Source organism: Hevea brasiliensis, chromosome 17, assembly GCF_030052815.1.
Source record: "Hevea brasiliensis isolate MT/VB/25A 57/8 chromosome 17, ASM3005281v1, whole genome shotgun sequence".
Lineage (NCBI taxonomy): Eukaryota > Viridiplantae > Streptophyta > Magnoliopsida > Malpighiales > Euphorbiaceae > Hevea > Hevea brasiliensis.
The window spans coordinates 2,984,852-3,005,354 of record NC_079509.1 but is presented as its reverse complement, the minus strand read 5'-3'; the positions used below and the strand labels follow the sequence as shown (position 1 = coordinate 3,005,354).

The 20,503-nt window shown below is 36.7% G+C and overlaps 3 protein-coding genes and 1 long non-coding RNA gene across 4 annotated transcripts; 1 reads left to right on the top strand and 3 right to left on the bottom strand.

Annotated features, from left to right (window-relative positions):
* Nucleotides 1–1,673: 1,673 nt before the first annotated feature.
* LOC110666169 (putative RING-H2 finger protein ATL21B) lies at nt 1,674–4,018 on the bottom strand. Its single transcript, XM_021826571.2, has 2 exons — nt 3,227–4,018; nt 1,674–2,254 (listed from the first exon to the last, which is right to left on the bottom strand). The coding sequence occupies exons 1-2, from the start codon at nt 3,936–3,938 to the stop codon at nt 1,818–1,820; spliced, it is 1,149 nt and encodes a 382-aa protein (XP_021682263.2). The 5' UTR covers nt 3,939–4,018; the 3' UTR covers nt 1,674–1,817.
* A 297-nt stretch (nt 4,019–4,315) lies between these two features.
* LOC131175542 (uncharacterized) lies at nt 4,316–4,885 on the bottom strand. Its single transcript, XM_058140105.1, has one exon. The coding sequence runs from the start codon at nt 4,763–4,765 to the stop codon at nt 4,397–4,399; it is 369 nt and encodes a 122-aa protein (XP_057996088.1). The 5' UTR covers nt 4,766–4,885; the 3' UTR covers nt 4,316–4,396.
* A 501-nt stretch (nt 4,886–5,386) lies between these two features.
* On the top strand, nt 5,387–7,332 carry LOC110666205 (uncharacterized). The gene is made up of 4 exons (XR_002497115.2): nt 5,387–5,589; nt 6,490–6,654; nt 6,783–6,892; nt 7,157–7,332. It is a non-coding gene; the product is annotated as an uncharacterized LOC110666205 (long non-coding RNA).
* Nucleotides 7,333–7,942: 610 nt separating this feature from the next.
* Nucleotides 7,943–20,104, bottom strand: LOC110666168 (glutamate synthase 1 [NADH], chloroplastic). Its single transcript, XM_021826568.2, has 22 exons — nt 18,954–20,104; nt 18,734–18,853; nt 18,352–18,465; nt 18,087–18,239; nt 17,613–17,713; nt 17,414–17,510; nt 16,816–16,925; nt 16,547–16,650; nt 16,248–16,427; nt 15,812–16,155; nt 15,645–15,715; nt 15,087–15,556; nt 14,116–14,985; nt 13,681–13,835; nt 13,250–13,411; nt 11,465–13,057; nt 10,867–11,085; nt 10,473–10,741; nt 9,931–10,236; nt 9,519–9,786; nt 8,911–9,168; nt 7,943–8,631 (listed from the first exon to the last, which is right to left on the bottom strand). Exons 1-22 carry the CDS (start codon nt 19,341–19,343, stop codon nt 8,338–8,340), a joined length of 6,648 nt encoding a protein of 2,215 aa, XP_021682260.2. The 5' UTR covers nt 19,344–20,104; the 3' UTR covers nt 7,943–8,337.
* Nucleotides 20,105–20,503: the final 399 nt, after the last annotated feature.

Sequence of the window (20,503 nt, the reverse complement as noted above, 5' to 3'; positions counted from 1 at the left end):
TAAAACTATTTAGAAAATATAAATAAAATTTAATGTTAATCTTTTTTTTTTTAATTGAAGATTAATTACCTTTAAAATTTCAATAATTAATTTCAATCATTAATTTCTCACAAGAATTCAAACATCCCATGATTTCTGATTTTAATTTAACATATATTTTAAAGGAAATTACACCTAATGAAAATTTTTATCATTAATTTCTAAAAAAAATTCAAATATCTCATGATTCTTAGTTCTAATTTTAAACATATATTTTAAAGGAAATTAAACCTAATTATAGTAATTAATAATTTTTCATTATTTAAATTTGAAATATCATATTAATTAAGAATTATATTTAGAAAATTAGATTATATAATAATTATATATTACAACTATTTAGGAAATATAGATAAAATTTAATTTTGATCTTTTTTTTAAATAACCTTTAATAATTAGACATCTTTTAAAAAAATTAATTATAAATTTCTCACAAATATTCAAATATCTTTGATTATTGATTCTAATTTAGAACAGATATTTTAAAGAAAATTAAATTTAATTAAAACTATTTAGAAAATATAAATAAAATTTAATGTTTATCTTTTATTTTAAAAAAAATTAAAGAAATTTAAATTTAGAAGTTATATAATAATTATATATTTAAACTTTTTAGAAAAATACTGAAAAAATTAAGTCTCCAAGGCAGAGTTTTTTTTGTAGTTACCATTCTTTTTTTCTTCTCCTTCATTTTATTAGTGTTTTGCTTTAAAATGACAATCCTCATTGTGATTTTTTTATTTATTTCCACTTCTTTTGTCACTTTTTATGGTAATTTTGCTATATTTTTTTTTCATTTGACTTGGTTATACTCGGTTCTGTGCTCTGTTTCTTGTTGGGATTGTTGATTTTCTACTTAATTTCTCTAAAAAGAAAAATATTTCAACTTTATTTTCAAAGAATATGAAAAACCTTTCTTACTAAGAAGATTGTTTTTTTGGGCTTGTTCTTTTGCAAAAATAGGATCATTCTATTCTAATGCTAGTTAAACAAAAATTGTATTTATTTATTTATTTATTTTTAATACTATGGGAGGCATATTTTATTTGTTAAGGTAAATCTTATGATGTATCTTCCTAGTGTTTGATTTGTAAATTTGAGATTATAGTGCTGATCTAATAATATGTTTATGGTACAACCTCCAAATGAAGACACATGACCTGCAGTGACTTTTTTACCTTATTTCAAGTTTGAAGAATCACTACAATTCATAAATGATAAAATTTGGATCACAAAGAATAAAATATTATTCTCTTAATTTATTGTACTCAAGAAATTAAACTTTGATATTGATAAAAAAGAAAATATATATATTTAGACATATTGAAGATCTTTTTTATGTGTATTTAGGCAGTAAAATGTTAAATTTGGATTATAATTTAAAAATTAAATAAGGGGAAAAAATTGCTATCAATAAAATTGACAAATGAGATAAGAAAAAAAATTACTAGTAATAAATTCAATTTAATATTGTCACTTGGCATTGCCATTTAGCAGAAAATTTGATTACTTTAAATATTATCATGTGGTATAAATATAATAGTTTTAGAATCTTATGTGGTAACACCAGAGGAACACCACTCTGCTTTATATATATATATATAAATTGGTGCTTTCCACTTGAAGAGTAATAATGGAAAAAAAATTTCTGCAATAGTAATTAAGCCTTATATCAAATTAGTAAGGAAAAAAAAAACTGTAACTTGTAAAAATTTTAAATATACAAATATTTCACTGGAAAAAGAAAAGAAAAAAAAAATTTCAATGCAATGAAATGGTCATGGAGGTTGAGAGGGAGGCAACAGCTCAGGGGAATTCCGGCGAATGGGACAGGAAGCTTTCAACCGAAGCCATTCATCAATGCAATCAGCATGGAAGCAATGGTGGCATTCTGGAATAGACTTAAGCGTCTCCTTCGGGTTGTACTCTGACAAGCATATTGAGCAAGTGTTGTCCCCAGGCTTGGGCAATCGTCGGCTCTCTCCAAGTACTATTTTGGGATACGATTCCATGGTGGGACCATCTAGGCCTCCTGCATTGATCAATGTGGGTTGTGGATTCACCATGAAAGAAAATTCTAGGAAAGGATGGCTTCTTCTTCCTGCAGCGTAGTGCCTGATCCTGCTACATAGGTAGCATACTATACCCAGCACACATAACGCCAAAGGTACTCCTGCTCCTATAATCATCATGTAACGCGCACTTCTTGGAATTCCTGGCCTCATACCATTTTAGTACCACAATATCAACACAATTATAGCATAACTGCATGATGAAAAAAAGGAAGGCACAGTTCTCTTCGACAACTATGAATCTCAAACCCTCAATGGTAAAAAGAATTTATATAATCGATCCAACTAATTTGAGATTACGATTTCTTATATTATTTAAGATTGATGGTATCACGTATTCATCTAAACCGAGTGACCAATGCTACTCTACCAATATGTCCACATTGTGAAGTGCGAGAATATCAAAAACAACCCAACAAGCCATGATTACAAATTGGAAAAGGGTTAAAAGCACTTTATATGAGGAATTACGAATGAGTCAACTTATTTTGTTATTGATCCAATATATCGAAGATATATATATACACGTAATCAACACTTATCTTTAGGGGCTCCCTTCCCATCACTATGATTAAACTATAACATTTTGCTAAAGAAAATGTAAATCATCATAACATGATTATTATAGTCAATGAAGAAAAACCACACCCATCATTCATATACAGCTTCTTTACTGTTTTTGTATTTTGTTACTAGAAATTTCTTAACTTAGTGGATAAAAATATAATTAACATATATGATGTTTAGAAATGAAAAATCACAAAGATGGTAATATATGAATAAACCCTTATACATAAATTTTTAGAAGTTGGAGTTTTTTTTTTTATATTTTTTCATCTTAAAAAATATAAAATCGGATCGATAAAGAAATGAATCTGCAATTTCACTTATAATATTCAAGTAGGCTTCCTAAAAATGAAAGAAAAATTAAAAAATTCATTAAAAACTATGATATATCCCTTTTTTTAAAAAAAAAGAATTTGTATAAATTAGTTCACTAATTTGAAAATTGGTTGCATTACAATCTTTCAGTCAAATAAGGAGAAACTTAAGAAACAAAACAAATTAAAGAAAGACTTGACCACGTAAGGTATATCAAAGAAAAGATATGGTACCGCGTCGAGAAGGATTGAAGCACACGATTTCAGGTGTAGAATTACTCTTGAGACCGCAATGTCCACCACGCAACTCGCACTTTCCACACGAGGGTGCACCCCAAGTGAGACGGAGATCATCACTGAGGTCCGAGGATAGTATCTGCCCATAAAATGGCCACTCCACTGGAACCTCCTTGCTTGCAAATGAACCACAGGAAAATGATGGTTGTGACAAAAGGTTAATATCTTTTAAAGAGGACGTCGCAAAAATTGTATGTGTGGAGCCGCCGCTAAGGCAAACAATCGGGTTCAGCGGATACTTGGTATAATCAGACAAGGAACAATTGAAGAAGGTAAAATTTCGATAGAAAAGGCCGGCGAAGGAAGAACCAGAGAGATTAAGAGAGAGAATTCGCTCCGGGAGACAGTTGTTGGGGTCGTTAATCCATATTTCTTGGGTGGCGTAATCTATAGCTTGGACGCTGAATTTCCCTGAAAATGGTAGCTGTAGTAGTGTCCGGTTGGTGCTAGTATCGCAGGATAAATCGAAACCTGGATACCCACAAGACTTGAATTGGCGGTTTTGAAGCCGGAAAGGAAATCGGATGAGTGGCTCATTGCTAGCACAAACAGCGCTGAGGCAAGGATTTTGGCTATCAACGATCTGCAGGAAGGAGAAAAAAAAGGAGGAGGAGGAGGAAATGAGCATTTTGTTTGACAAGAATTTCATTCATATGAGAAGCAGCTCTAGCTTCAACAAATGGAAACATTTGAATATATAGCGCAGGACTCGGCCTCGGCTCCACTTGATGTCACGTCAGGTTGGACCTTGGAAACCACAGCCAATACAATGCAATAACCTTTTTCAAGTTTCAACGAAGTCAACCCCAAGCCAATAGTTCATCCTGCTTGTACTGATTACTGCCGCATAAACGACAGACGCAGTGGTTAAGAATTTTTTTATTCATATGCGAATATGTCACTGTGAGCTGTGCTAGGGAACAGGGATGAAAACGGTGGAGGTAGTGGACTAGTATGATCTTGGCAATTCAAATATGGCAGCTTTTAGTTTTACAATGCAAAGAAAATGAAAAAACCCACAAACAATTGTTTCTGATCAGAAGCTCTAATTCTTTATTTCAGAGTTATAATATAAACAAACGAAAGATACACGCAACACAACAACTCTCATCTTACACGCTCAAAAATCAGAGCAGCGCCGTTTCGCTCCCAATCGCCGAATCGAGTGGGCTCCGGTCCTCTGGGCCCGCCGATCTCGCCAGTCTCTTTATTCACATAGACTCCATCCTTATCTTCTTCTTCTTCTTCTTCGCTTTCGGTTTCAGGATTCTGCTTGATTTTGTCTCCTCCTCCATTTTTTAGGCCATCTTCAGATTGTTGTTGCTGTTGTTGACCCAAAGAGCTTATGAATCGACTCAACGAGTTGAAAGCGGAAAGATTCACTGGCGCCGATCCGATGTAGGGCACTGCTAATTTGGGGTTGGAGGAGTTTAACAAGGATGATGAAAAAAGAAAGCCAAGATTGCTTCTCGCCATCGTTTCTTCTTTCTCTGCGAAAGGAGAACCCCATCACCGCCTACACAAAACTTCAACGGGCGAAAGCAGACCGACGTGGAAGCCGGCTACGTTTACCACTTGGCATTAATTTTTGCTTCGGTGTCGTTTCGACTGGAAAGTCCAACTTCTAAAAAATTGTGGATAAATTTTAATAATCGCCTTAAATTTATATAGTTATTGCAGTATAATTTTTTAATTTTAAAATATAATATAAAATTTTTTAAATTTTTAAATTTTATATAATAAAATTTTTTTAATTTTTAATTATTAATTTTTTAGTTAAAAATTAATGTGAATAGCTCTCATACAGTATTTAATTAATATTTTTTTTTATTTTTTTTACACAAAAAATTATTTTATTTATAAAAAAATAATTTAATTTATACATAATTTAAAAAAAATATATATTAATTAAATTTCATATTAAAACTGATAAAATTAATTTCTAATTGAAAAATTAATGATTAAATGTTGAAAAAATTTTATTATATAAAATTTAAAAATTAATGATATTTTATATTATATTTTTAAATTAAAAAGTTATAATATTACGATTAAGATAAGCTCAAATATAATTATTAAAATTTATTCCAAAATTTGTGGGTAAGCATAAATGCTGAAATCGGGCCACAGCCGAATATGTGAGCTAGGGTTTTTTTTTTTCTAAATGCAAGTGTTTGATATCTTTCTAGACATTGCGGAATTTAAAGAACGAGAGAAGGTAAGTTGGAAGAGAAGAAATGGCCGGAGGACAATTCCAGGCATTAAATTCCCTCGAAGACACGCGAAATCTTCATGCTCAGGTGTCATTTATCTGTTCTTTACATCTTTTTCTTTTTAATTGATCGCCCCTTTTGGTTATGCTTTTCTGTTTGTATGCATTAAATTTTGATTTAATATGTAAAACCCATGAACAAGGATATGGACTTTATTTACATGGTGCTTAAAAGAATTAAAAGCCATGGAAGACATGTTAGAGCTCCAAAGCAGAAAAGAAACATAAACATTAAAAAAAAAAAATTGCAGTTCACAGCTTAACATAACTGTGCTTATGAGAAATTACATGATATAACTTAAGGGAACTACAGGGCTAGGACGTTTTTGGGAAAATGTTAAGCTACAGGGGAGGTGATGCTACAATCTGGACGTGCATCAATCAACAGATTGCGCACACCTCCGAATATTATCTTGGAAGTATTTCTGATTTTCATTGCTGTTCGAATCTGTTCTTTATTATCTTTGAAGGATAAAAGTTTTACTGCATGTGTAGAAATGTATTTATAATGATGGCCGCAGCAAATTGCATTCTTGCTGCATTCTTATCTGTGCAAGTGATATTAGGGTTTACTTAATGTAGCTCTAAATGCTTTTGTTGTACCTGTATATTTGAGGCTTTGGCTTTCTTTGAACTTGAGGTGTTTAATTTGTTTTGCCTAATCCTTAAATTTTATTTGTATACACTCTTAGAGAGCAGTTTCTTTGCCAAATAAGTGATGGGCAAGAGTAATTCTTTAAATGCATTATGTTCATATAAACCAATCTGTTGTACTAATAAAACAGAAATGAGTTTTTCTTAAATTTCTAATTTCAGCTGATCGTTACAAGGAGCAAAAAAAAAAAAATTGTGATTTTTGTTGGCAGCACCTCACAATTTTCATTAATATTTGCATAGTTAAGAAGAATCACGCTTTTGTCATGCATAGGTTCCATTTCTGAAACTCAAGCAGCATCAAGTAGCAAAGAGTTAATCAGTTTTCAATATCAAGGTCAGATGTAGCAGCACCACCCCTAACACTGCTTTCGGAGGCAAAGCTTCTCTTCAGCCTAAGCACACGCCAGTCTATGAGAGAGAAATAGAGGCCATTCTGGTATGCATAGCATCTTTTTTCTTCCCTAGTCAAAGTTCATGTTTCTAGATTCAGAATTTTTTGGGAACACTGGAATTACCATAAAATGAGAATCTGAACGAATTTTTTGCATTTTTATTTGATTCCAGGCAACTATTATTGTACTTCATTTATTTTGATATGATGCCAAAGAATTCCTCAAGTCATTTCTTCAGTGCGTTTTTCCAAGTGTAAACACAAGACCAAGGAAAACCATTAGGTAAATTTGTGAATAATCCAATTGGCTATGTTTAACCCGATGATAAAAATCACATCACCACCTTCAAGTTTTTCTTGAGAAATGGTTTTCTGCCGTTTGAATACATCTGCTGGAACACGAAATCTAAGCCATGAATTTGAGGTGGGACTGGCCAATGGCTTGATCATAAAATTTTATTTTGGTTTCACTTGTTATATTTGATGATGGAAAACTCTTTCCAAAACTTAGGTGATTTACCATTTGATGAGCTTTCCGCATTTGCAGGTGAAGTTCCACGAGGATTGCTCCAAATTAAAAGTGAAATTCTGATAGAGAGCAAATCTAGATACGCAGCAGAGCATAGCTGCAGTTTGTAGCTTCTTGCATAATTTACATGCTATCCCAAAAATCCCACTCTTGTTCCAATTAAACAAGAACAACCAAGTAGGATCATTTAAGCATTCACAAGATATTTGGATTGGTAATTTAAAAAATATATATTTTTTAATTTATAAATTAATTTAAATATTAATAATTAATTCAATAAAATTTTTTAAAATTAACTTTTAAATAGTTTAAATTTTAGACAATTTAAATGTTTATTTAAAAGATGTTCAAAAGGAACGTAATTTGTCAAAATTATTAAAAAATATATAATTAAGTTATATAATTATTAATATGAATATAGTGTTAATATTTTTAAAAATTATTAGAATAACATGATTTTTTTAATTAATTAAAAGAGTAATTTAAAAAAAATAAATAAATAATCAATAAAGATACTTTACTTATAATTACCCGACTTCTAAACTTCTAAATTTTATTTATAAATAAGTTTGAGTGATTTATAAATTAAATTAAATACCCTTTGAATATAATTACACACAACAAAATATATTTGCTTCTCATGTAGGAAGAAATATTTCAGGTACTGCCCTTGGAGGATGCCAATATGCTAATCAACTGTCGGTTTTAGGTGCATTTCTAGATCAAACTAATTCAAATTATGCAGATGCAAAGGAGAAAATGAGGGGCTGGAGAGTGATCCTATAACCAAGAAGAAACTAGCAATTTAGAAACATAAAAACTTCCCCATATATATTTCAAGATAAAGAAGTAAAACTGTACATTATTCCTCAACAACGGCCACAAAAGCCCACTTTCAAACACGCAGGGCGAAGCTATCAACAATATGATATAAAAAAAAAAAAACAAAAAAAAAAAAGGGAAGGAAACAGCGGCATCCCATTCCCTGTATCAGCCACATGGAAGCCATTCTTTGCTACTACTGCTCAACCTTCTGCCATTCACTCAGCTCCATAACTAAATTTCTTTAGCCTCCAGGTAGTTAAGCACACAGAATTGTTTCCCTCCTTGCATCTTCCATATGATGATTTCGGACTTTTGAGGTATAATTTCAATCAGTTCTACTTCTTTCAGATGAAAGTACGAAGGATAACAGGTATCTATGTCATGACTGTGTGTTTGCTGTCTTGTTGCCTCTTGGTAAGATCCCGATGTCTCTTAACAAGGTCATCTTGGGTGTCTGTGCTAATAGCGACATCCTCTTCTCTCATGAGATATTTGTCAACCTGGGAAGCGGCTTGACGTCCTTCTGATATTGCCCAGACAACCAAGGACTGGCCACGTCTGCAATCTCCGGCTGCAAAGATACCTTCAACACTGGTAGAGAAGCGGCCATACTCAGCCTTGAAGTTTGATCGATTGTCTCGCTCTAAGCCCAACTTGTCTGCCAGATTCTGAAAAATATCAAATAGCAAGAGAAATAGTGAATACTAATCCATGCCAAACTTGTAAATTTGGATCTGCATAAATTCGAAGAATACCGTTTTAAGGTTAAGAATCCCTCAATTTTGATAGGTCATCTCATGTTGATATATAAAACTCATTTCATTTAGAAGTTCTCATATATGATTTTCAGAAACTGGGTTTATTTGAAAGAAGTTATCTCATTTAAGATTTTGAGAAATTCATTTCATCCGAAAGAATATCTCAAGTGCAGAAAATAGATTACTAACCGACTCAGGACCAAGGAACCCCATGGCTAGTAGGACAAGGTCAGCCTCAATAGTTTCCTCAGTGCCCTCAACCTCCTTAAATTGAAATTTCCCACTAGCATCCTTCTCCCAGGAGACACGTACTACCTCTAGTCTTTTCACATTACCATGTTCATCTCCAATGAAGCGCTTAGTCAACACCTCATAGGACCTTGGGTCTTTGCCAAACTTTGCAGAAGCTTCCTGGTGCCCATAATCTACACGGAATATACGAGGCCACTGCAAAATGGAAGAGATTAAAAATCATAAATAAGACATCTAAACCAAATGTGCACAAACATAAATCACTATTGTTTGATAGGCATATGAAATACAAAGAAGCTATCACATTGGTTCTGCAAGGATGCACAAAATATCTACACAAAGGACATAGTACAAAGATTCACAAAAGGCTTTTTCAAGGAATCTAACAATCAAATCAAGTAAATAAAGTTAAAGAATGTTTCAGCTGAAAATTGTAAGAACGACAAAACCTTACTGACTTTTAACATATTAAAAAAAAAAAAAAAGGACAAAAATATCATTCTGACAAGCAGCATTTGGAAACAGAGGAAGGAAAAAGTCAAAACCTGTGGCCAGGGGTTCCCAGGCGCTCTAGTACGTGGTGGCTCCGGTAGAAGCTCTAGATTTACAATCCTACTACAACCATGCCGGATAGATGTCCCTATACAATCTGTGCCAGTGTCACCTCCACCAATGACAACTACTTTCTTGCCCTTAGCAGATATGTAGTTACCATACTCGAGATTGCTGTCGAGCAAACTTTTTGTATTTGCATGAAGAAACTCCATGGCAAAATGGACACCTGATAACTCCCGTCCTGGAACTGGAAGGTCTCTGCAGCCAAAAAAAAAGATGCACATATATTATGAGATGTGATCATGTTTTACTCTAGAAAACCAAATTATTCCTTGGGCTGGATCCTAACAATAAGGACCAAGCCAATGAAAAATTTTTCCAAGAGACTGCTTGCTGTCTTGCCTTGGCTTTGTAGCTCCCACTGCCAAAACAATGGCATCATTCTCCTCTTGAAGCCTATCAAGGGAGTACCGAGGATCAATTCCAACATTAGCATTGACCACAAAACTGATTCCTTCCCTAGCCATGAGATCAACACGACGTTGAACTAGATCGACTTTGTCAGCCTTCATGTTGGGAACTCCATACATCATGAGTCCTCCAATTCGATCAGCACGCTCATACACAGTCACCGAGTGACCCATTCTATTTAGTTGATCAGCAGCAGCTAAGCCAGCTGGTCCACTTCCAACAATAGCAACTCTCTTCCTGTGACCAAAAGCATTAACATCAGGTGCATTTTCAAGCTCAAACATCAGAAATTTAAAAAAAAAATGAAATGAGACATTTTTTGGGGATAATTGACAAAATATGACTATTCCAGTCAACGTTGGTATGTTGGTCCAGAATTTTATTTTTCAAACAATAACAGCCACGTTGAAGATATCATAATTGAAAGGTACTAGAGGCCTGCAGTTGCATTGCTTAGCCAAAGAAAAACATACCCTGTTCTCTTAAGGGGTGGCCGTGGCACCATCCACCCTTCCGCAAAGGCCTTGTCAATGATTGCACATTCAATGCTTTTGATAGATACAGGATTCTCAATGATACCAAGAACACAAGAACCTTCACAAGGTGCAGGGCACACTCGACCAGTGAATTCTGGGAAGTTATTTGTCTCAAGAAGCCTATCTAATGCTTCCCGCCATCTATTTTGGTATACTAATTCATTGAATTCAGGTATTTTGTTACCCAAAGGGCACCCAGAGTTCTCCTGCATTATTTTATTGAGAAGATAAAAATGAGGTGGCACGTACATCAAAATATTAGTACAAAACCAATGCACATGATCCAAATAAGAACAGAATTAAAAAGAACAGAAGATACAACAACTCTTACCTGATGGCAGAAAGGAGTACCACAGTCCATGCAACGAGCTGACTGAGTCTTCAGAAGTGGCCCAGGTTTTGATTCCTGCATTACTTCTTTCCAGTCATTCATTCGAATATTAGGATCCCTGTATTGAACACCCTCACGCTCATAAGCAATGAAGCCTCTGTGTTTAACAGCATCATTAACCAGAGCAGGCCTTTTCACTGGTTCAGCATCTTCTACCTTCTGCAAATTCAAAAATCTTACATCAAACCATTGGATAATCCCTACATGCCACCACTTACAACACTGTGTTACCTTCAACAGTTTCAAATCTTACATCAAACCATTGGATAATCCCTACATGCCACCACTTACAACACTGTGTTACCTTCAACAGTTTCAAGGACTATTGAAATAGTGCTCAAAACATGGAAGAATCCTAATAACCAAAAACTACCTCGATTATTCCTTCATGCCATTTTCATTACCAATGCAACGCCAAATTTGTGTTTTTTAGATAGTCATCAAGAGATAATTGTACCATGAGAAGAAACAGATGGAAAAGTTGGGCATTTACATTCACCTGCTCTACAGCAAAACCATAATTAGAATGAGAATTTACCTGATTGGATTTCTTATTCAAAGAGGCAGCTGCCAACTTCTTGAGCTCCTCAAAAGCATCCTTCTCCTTCAACTCTGCTTCATCCTGCTCTTCAACTTCTTTAACAGCGACCTCTTTTACAGCTGCTTCTTGTTTCATGTTTGCAAGAACACGTTTGTAATCCCTGGGGAAGACTTTGATAAATTTTGGCAGAAGATTTTCAAAATCAGCTAGTACTTCTCTGGCTAGCAGGCTGTTTGTGTGACGCTGATGTTGCTGTATCATCATTCTGAGAGTCATAATATCCTCCTCTTCCTCAACTTTATCAAGATCTACCAGTTCAGGATTGCATCGAGAATGAAATTTCCCCTCAACATCAAGAACATAAGCAATACCACCACTCATACCTGCCGCAAAATTCCTGCCAGTTTTCCCAAGTACAACAACAGTCCCACCTGTCATGTACTCACATCCATGGTCGCCAACACCTTCTACAACTGCCCTGGCCCCTGAATTACGTACACAGAATCTTTCAGCTGCCATCCCATTGAAATATGCCTCACCACTGGTGGCCCCATAGAGAGCTACATTGCCGATAACAATGTTATCTTTGGGATCAAATAAGCTACCCTTTGGAGGATAAACGACAATCTTTCCACCTGATAAGCCTTTACCAACATAGTCATTGCTGTCACCCTCTAGTTCCAGGGTGATGCCAGGGCATAGGAAAGCCCCCAGACTCTGCCCTGCACTTCCATTAAGCTTGATATGTATAGTATCTGCTGGAAGCCCTGCCAAGTGGTAACATTTAGTAACTTCATGACTAAGCATTGTTCCAACAGCACGATTCACATTGCAGACTGGAGTCTCAATGTACACAGGAAGACTTTTTTCCAAAGCAGCCTTGGATAGTTTTACCAATTTTTTATCCAAAGCCATGTCCAAGCCATGATCCTGCTTCTGGACACAATACTGAGCTGCTTCAGGCCGAATGTCAGCAGCAGGTCTAAGTAGCAGGGAGAGATCAATATTTTCCAGCTTTTCATTGTTCTTGATGACTTCTTTATCAACTTCAAGCATGTCCGATCGACCAACCATCTCATTGACTGTATGGAAACCAAGCTCAGACATTATCTCCCTTAGCTCCTCTGCCAACATAAAGAAGAAATTGATAACATGCTCAGGTTCTCCAGCAAATTTTTCCCTCAGAACTGGATCTTGAGTGGCAATGCCAACAGGGCAAGTATTCTTGTGGCATTTTCGCATCATGATGCAGCCAAGTGTAATGAGAGGTGCAGTGCTGAAGCCAAATTCTTCTGCACCAAGAAGTGCAGCTATGGCCACATCTCTTCCAGTTTTAAGTTGGCCATCTGTCTGAAGAACTGTGCGGCCACGAAGGTCATTTGCAACAAGAGTTTGGTGGGTCTCAGCCAAACCTAGTTCCCATGGGAGCCCAGCATTTTTTATGCCAGTCCACCTAGAAGCCCCTGTACCTCCATCGTGACCTGAGATCAACACATGGTCAGCATGCCCCTTCACGACACCGCTAGCAATTACCCCCACACCAGCTTCAGATACTAATTTGACACTAATTCGAGCACCTGGATTGGCATTCTGCAAAAAGGAGGGAAGACGTTAGGAAGACAGAAGATGCAGTGTACAAATTGATCTCTAACTCAAACTGTCCCTAAAAAAGCAAGATATATAGTTCGTCACAAATGGGACAAATAATTAAGGCAATACAACAACTTAAAAAGTCTACCATAAATCATATACACGAATAAATGGAGCAGTAAAAGCTCATACCTTAAGGTCATGAATCAACTGGGCAAGGTCTTCAATTGAGTAGATATCATGATGGGGAGGAGGACTGATAAGTCCCACACCAGCTGTAGAATTCCTAGTAATCGCAATATCTCCTATGACCTTGTGCCCAGGAAGCTCACCTCCTTCCCCGGGCTTAGCACCCTGTGAACCAATGCAGAGCACACTTAGAACAAAGATGACCAATGCATTGCTAAATGAATTCAATTTACATTTAACCTCACCAAATGCCAAACTACAAATCAGTTAAGATGCAAAAGCACCCATGGGTGCTTTGCAGCACAGCATCATCTGCCATGAACATAAATCCATAAACAATAGGAACCTCTGTTCCAACAGGAATACAGTGGCTAAATGAGAACAGATGAGCATCAACAGCAGAAACCCTTCAATTCATGTTATTAGAAAGATACCTGAGCCATCTTGATCTGTAGTTCATCAGCATTTGTCAGATAATAACTTGAAACTCCAAATCTCCCACTTGCAACCTGCTTGATTGCACTTCTCTTTGGATTCATTGAACCATTTGGGAAAGGCTCCATGCGAGATGGTTGTTCACCTCCCTCACCTTCAGCAATAATAAAAGAAACTTTTAGTCGTACAAATATATGATATTAAGCAAATGAAGAAACTGAAGTAATCATGGAAAATTGTAGAACTCAAACTTTTAAGTCATTAAAAGGAAAGTTACAGTAAACATACAAATATTTTTCCTCAAAAATAAGGAAGTTTACATACAGAAAATATAATGAATAATTAACAGAGTACAAGATTCCTGATATACAACCAGATTCTACAGAAACCAATAACCTGTAGAAGCATCATGAAAATGTTAAGCTAAAACATACCAGTGTTTGATTTCCCTCCAATTTTATTCATAGCAATAGCCAGTGTTGTGTGTGCCTCCAAGGATATTGATCCATAACTCATAGCTCCAGTACAGAACCGTTTAACAATTTCACTGGCTGGTTCCACTTCATCTAATGGCACTTTTACCTCTGCCTCTTTGAACTTTAAAAGCCCACGTAAATTGCAGGCTTTGTTCAATTCCTGAATGCGTCTAGAATATTCCTTATATGCAGCCACACTATTGGCTCTGGCAGCTTCTTGAAGCTTTGCTATAGCCAGAGGATCATTCAAGTGGATTTCACCCCCCTTCCTCCAATGGTAATCCCCAGGATTGGGGAGTGCCACAGATTCAGCACTTCCAGGAGGATAGACCCGGGATGGAAATGCTAATTCATGCAAATGAAGTGTATCGTAAGCAAGCATCTCAAAGGTTGCCCCCTCTACTCTGCTGGGAGTTCCTGCAAAGCACTTCTCTATCACTTCTGATGAAAGGCCTAGAGCTTCAAAAATCTGAGCACCCTTGTATGAGGCCAAAGTTGAAATCCCCATTTTAGCAAGAACCTTCATCATTCCATAGTTGCTTGCTTTGAAATACTTTTTCACTAGCTCATCCTTTGAGTGGAATTCACCAGTAGATTTTGGTGGGATCTTCCCATCAACCTGCAATCTCCAAATGGCTTCTATGGCCAAGTATGGGCATATGGCATCGGCACCAAATCCAACCAATGTACAGAAATGGTGCACTTCACGTGGTTCAGCAGATTCAACTATCAAACCTATACGGGTGCGCTCAAGCTTCCTTACCAGGTGGTGATGGACAGCACCAACAGCCAAGAGGGAGCTTACGGCAACACGCTTTGATGAGAAGGCTACAAGTGAAAGCATGACAAGCAAGAAAACAATAAATTAACTTATTGCCTAGTTAAGTTATTTAAGGCTAAGCAAATTTCAAACCACTTGAATTTCTTACCTCTATCAGAAAGAACCAACAAAGTATAACCCTCCTTAATTGCATCATGTGCTTCAGCACAAATCCTATCTAATGTCTCCTCTAACCCCTTTTTACCATGGTCCTTTGAGTAAGTTATATCAAGGACTTTGCTTCGCCAACCTCTATAATCCATCTTTTTAATTGCTTCCATTTCCTCAATGGATAAGAGAGGGCCTTTTAATGAGAGACGATGGCATTGTTCCTCAGTTGTTTCAGTCAGGTCACCTTCTGGTCCAATCATGCACTCCATTGAAGTGACTATCTTCTCTCTAATAGGGTCAATTGGGGGGTTTGTCACTTGAGCAAACATTTGCTTAAAGTACTCAAAAGTGAGTTTTTTCCTATTAGACATAACAGCCAAGGGAGCATCATTTCCCATTGAGCCAAGAGCCTCAGTCCCGTCTTTTGCCATGGGAAGCAACAACATCTCCAAAGCTTCAACAGTATAACTGCATACAGTTTGACAAGTAATATATCATATAACATCCATGAAATATTTGAGTTGAGAATACTTGGAGCAGGTACAGCTTCACATACCCAAAAGCTTTCAATGGAGCTACTAAACCATTAATGCCCATGTTCTCCATGTTGTCATCATCATTAGATGTCTGAAGTTACAAGGTTCACAACACAATGAGAACTACTAACATGGAGAAAGAGGAAAGAAAAGGAAGTAATCATATGGAAGTATGTACAATACTTACAGGAACAACTCCAGCTACAGGAGGAATAGCCTGATCAGCTTCTGGAACAGAGCCAACAATGTCCTTGAGTTCAATCTTTTGCCTTTTCAGCCACTCCCCGTATGGCCTTGCTAGGGAGTACTGCTGTTTCAAGGCTTCATCATCTACAACTATATGCTTCTCAAAATCCACCAGAAGCATCATTCCAGGGTTAAGTCTTCCTTTCCTAAGGACATCTTCAGGCGGAATGTCTACAACACCAACTTCACTAGCCATAATGACCCGTCCACTCTGCGTAACATAAAACCTACCTGGCCGCAGTCCATTACGATCCAGTGTAGCTCCAAGGTACCGGCCATCCGTAACTGCAAATTAAATCCACAAAAACAAAAAGCTACAGACCAGTTGTTGCATATACTAGTACAGAAACAGTGCTTATGAAATAATAGAGAATTACATGAAATAAGTGCAGGCCCATCCCAAGGCTCCATGAGGGCTGAGAAGTATTCATATAAGGCTTTCCGATGAGGATCCATATTCTTATCATTTTGCCAAGCTTCAGGGATCATCATCATGATAGCTTCAGGGAGACTTCTTCCAGCTCGAACTAGAAGCTCAAGTACACCATCAAAAGCCCCTATAAAAAAATTAAAAAAAAAATTGAAATACAGGTCAATGAAGAAATGACAGTCAAATACACTCAGAAAGCACATTCAACCCTCTGAAAGACTATAACTTGGTATTTGAAAAATTCACCTGAGTCAGAAGAACTAGCATCCACAATAGGTAGAAGCTTCTTCATCTCATTCTTAGACAGACCAAGCTCCTTGCACTTTAATAGACCCTCACGAGCCTTCATCCTGACCAACAATATTCAAAGTTCAAATTTGTTTGACAACATAAATTAAGGTTCACTATTATTCCAAAATTTGCAATAGAATAAAGTGGGTAAGGTATAATTATGCAAACATTGACTAATAAAAACCAATGGAACATTACCATCTCTCAATTGCTTAGCTACATACCAGTTCACATTGCCTCTAAGAGTATTAATTTCACCATTATGGCCCAAGACACGCATAGGCTGAGCACGATCCCAGCTAGGAAATGTATTTGTAGAAAATCGAGAGTGTATCTGTAGAGATAAAGAATCAAGATAGTCACTTTACAATTCAATCCACTAAATTCAAGTGGAACCGGTCCAAAAACAGCACAACATTAAACTGTCTTCAAGGCACTTCAGCAGACCTTGTACTGATGTGCCAAAATAATAAGCATGCAAACCCTAAGCTACCTTTACTAAACAAAATTTCCTTTCAACCACCAACTGGAAATTTCCACCTCAAACAACTGATCATAGAGCACTGCAGTAATTTTCTGCAAACATGATTTACTTTTGGCAATGAGGTTCCTTACCAACTCAACTCACCCAAGGCTTCCAATCCAGCATCCAAATTCAAATAGTATTCAAGGGAGTGGAAGAACTTAAGAGATCATTCAAACTTCAATGCCTCAGAAGTCATTCCTCAACCTTGCATATCTTCAGTTACCGGTGGTTGCCATGCTGTTTGTTGAAGTATGAGTTAGTGGAAAAGAAGTAAAGTGAATGGATAATATATTTACCAGGGCCATGTAGCTCGTAAACCTTTCATTGCCAAGATCTGCATAATAGTAATCCTTGAGCTGAATGGGCTTCAATTGACCTTTGTAGACAACAGTCCTGCATTTAGCAAGCAAAATATATGGACAATTTTTTAGATACATGCAATTGACACAGAATATATGTCCTGAAACAATCCATTCACATTTCTGAAGTGCAAACCTCGAGGAAAGAGAACATATATAGAAATCCCTAACACCACCATGCTGAAGGTTCAATGCAGCTCGGATAGCCACCATTGAAACTCTTCGTAATATGTACATCTGCAAAGCAGCGAAAAGAAGTATCAATAATGGAACTGGAGTACTTGAGAAGTAAAAATAAAATGGTGTTGCTAGATGGACGCTAAGGGTAAGGGAATTACACTGATTCACCCTTTACAGAATACTTAATCTCCTATTTTGCCTCAAAACATTAGAATCAGTCCGTCCAGCATTTAGAATTATCTTGTTAAGTTAATTATTTCTTTTGCTATATATTACCGGCACATATTTCCTAAATGTCTAATGTATATCATACTCCACGAGATATTGTTGGGTCACCGAACACAAACAGATATTATACAATCATAAAGCGGTGCCAAAGCATTTTTTACCCCAATTGAAATCTTGTGACGAATCAGAGATATAAAAGTACCTGTTGCTCAAAATCAGCTTTTGACCTAGGAGTAGGTGTGAGGAACACTTGCTCAACCACAGGTTCAGTATGCAACGCAGCATTGCCCAATCCTGAGTTGTCTGTTGGTACTCGTCGCCAGCCAAGGACTGTATGCCCAAGAGACTCCGCAACCTTTAACACACACACACACACAAGGAACAGAAACTTTTCACCAACATTCTCAAAAGATTGAATTGAAGAGGGCAATACTGTTGCATTAATATAGATTTGGTCCCAAAATTACCTTAGCGAACACATTTTTGCTTTCTTCCCTTCGGTTGTCTGATGTGGGCAAAAAGAACATGCCAACTGCATATTCTCCAGGTGGCGGCAGCTCGAACCCGATATCCTTAGCAACCTGTAAGAGGAAATTCAACAAAAATCACCAAATCCATTCTCCGCTAAATACCATAAAACCAACTGGCAATTTCACTTAGTCTTTTCTTCATTAAACACAAAGGCAATTTTCCATTTTGAAAAGCCTGAATATTGTTCTTTAAAAAAATATCAAAAACTATATAGAACAATACAAGACCAAAATTCCAAAGCAGGATCAATTATTTAAAAAAAAAATAGTAAAGCGACCAAATCACAAAAATAAGTTGAAAAATTAAAATTAAAGATACCTCCTTGTAGAAGTGGTGAGGAAGAGCTACAAGAATCCCAGCTCCATCACCGGTATTCGTTTCGCAGCCACAAGCACCTCTATGCGACATGCGTATCAACATCTCTAGCGCATCTGTCACCTGCAACAAGAAATGCATGCCTTCAAAACACAAATCCACCTGGTCTGTATCTATGACACAATACACATTTTCTTTGCGTGTCTTTATGTAAAATACTCACCGTTTTGCGGCTGTTTTCACCGGATAGCTCGGCCACGAATCCCACCCCACACGAGTCCTTATCAAATGACGGATCATAGAGACCAAGGGGTTTCTCCGGCACTCCAGACAATGCGGAAGAAACCACAACTCGAAGCTTTGGTGACCGTCCGGGCCCATCCGATTGCCATAAATGAAGTCTCTCCGTCCCAGGAGCCCGCAGTTTGGTTCCAAAGAACTTTTTACCCAACACCGTCGATTTCTTGGTGACGGAGCATCGTGGAGCTCTGTTATTCCGGCCAGATACGGAAGCAATAACATTTAATTTAGGCGAAAAGGAAGGTTTACTGAGGGTTGAAAGAGAACAGGCGTTAGCTTCGGGCTTAAGGAGAGAGTTGGATGCCGCCGACATTATTGACGAACCAGGAAACTAATCAGAAACGATCCTTTCTTTCTCCTTGTATTTATTGTTTCAAACACAGGCAAGAGATAAATTCCCCAAGAAGTGGCGAACTTTACGGGTTTGAACTACCGTTCCTTTTGCTTATAGAAATTCGTTTCTATCAATCAAAGCACTGTTTTAAGCTTTGTATATCAAATTCCAACAGAAATGAAATGCGGAGTTTCAGATCCAGCAACCTTATCCGAAAGATCTGAAAGAGCTCTCTATCTGTCAATATCTTTTAGGAGATACTTAAGCGATTCAGTATCTTCACAACCAAATCTAACAATTTTAAACTCGAAATACAAATGAAAGAAAATCTGATTGAGTTGGGAAGGAAAAACACAGGATCTTAAACCAGGATATGGATTTAAAAAACTTAAATAAGATTATGTGTATATAAATAAATATATGTATGTGAGCCAAATTTTTCCGAGATTACGAAACAGTACTCAAAAGAAAATCCCCTCTCGTATCATGCAGACGGATTTTGCGAGATCCAGCATTGAAGAACTCGAAGGAAACAACAAGCGAGGCAGCCAAGAAAGAGAGCAGGGAAATGAAAGGAGACTTGTTGTGAGCAGGGAGAGGCGGAGGGCGAGGAAAGTGAGAGGCAGAGCAGCAGCGACGTTAGAGCGTGCGCGCTTCGTTAGAGTAGCGTTCAATGGTGGAAGAGAGCAAGATTTATAGAGCGGAGGAAAGAAGCAGAGGGTGTTTGAGAGGAAAAATTATATTATACAATGCAGATTTCGATTAAAGTAATAATTAAACTATAGTGGAATTTATAAAATTTAATTTTATTATGTATTAAAATTATTTTTTTTAATAATAATTATTTTATATTTAATTATTATTTTATAATTAATTTATTATACTCCGTTTGAGGGAAGGGAAAGAGGCAGAAGTGGAGACCACAATTTTTTTTTATTTTTTTAACCCTAATGCCCGCGACCTCACCACATCCATTGTCCATACTCCATAGACCATAACCATCGCCACAGTGAGTCGACAGCTGCTCAAAGATTATTAGGATGCCACGTGTCCAAACGTTCTATGCGGCACGCTACAGCCGCTCTGGGTGGGTCCCATCTAAGGGGATAGACCCGCACACTCACCTGCATCCATCCGCC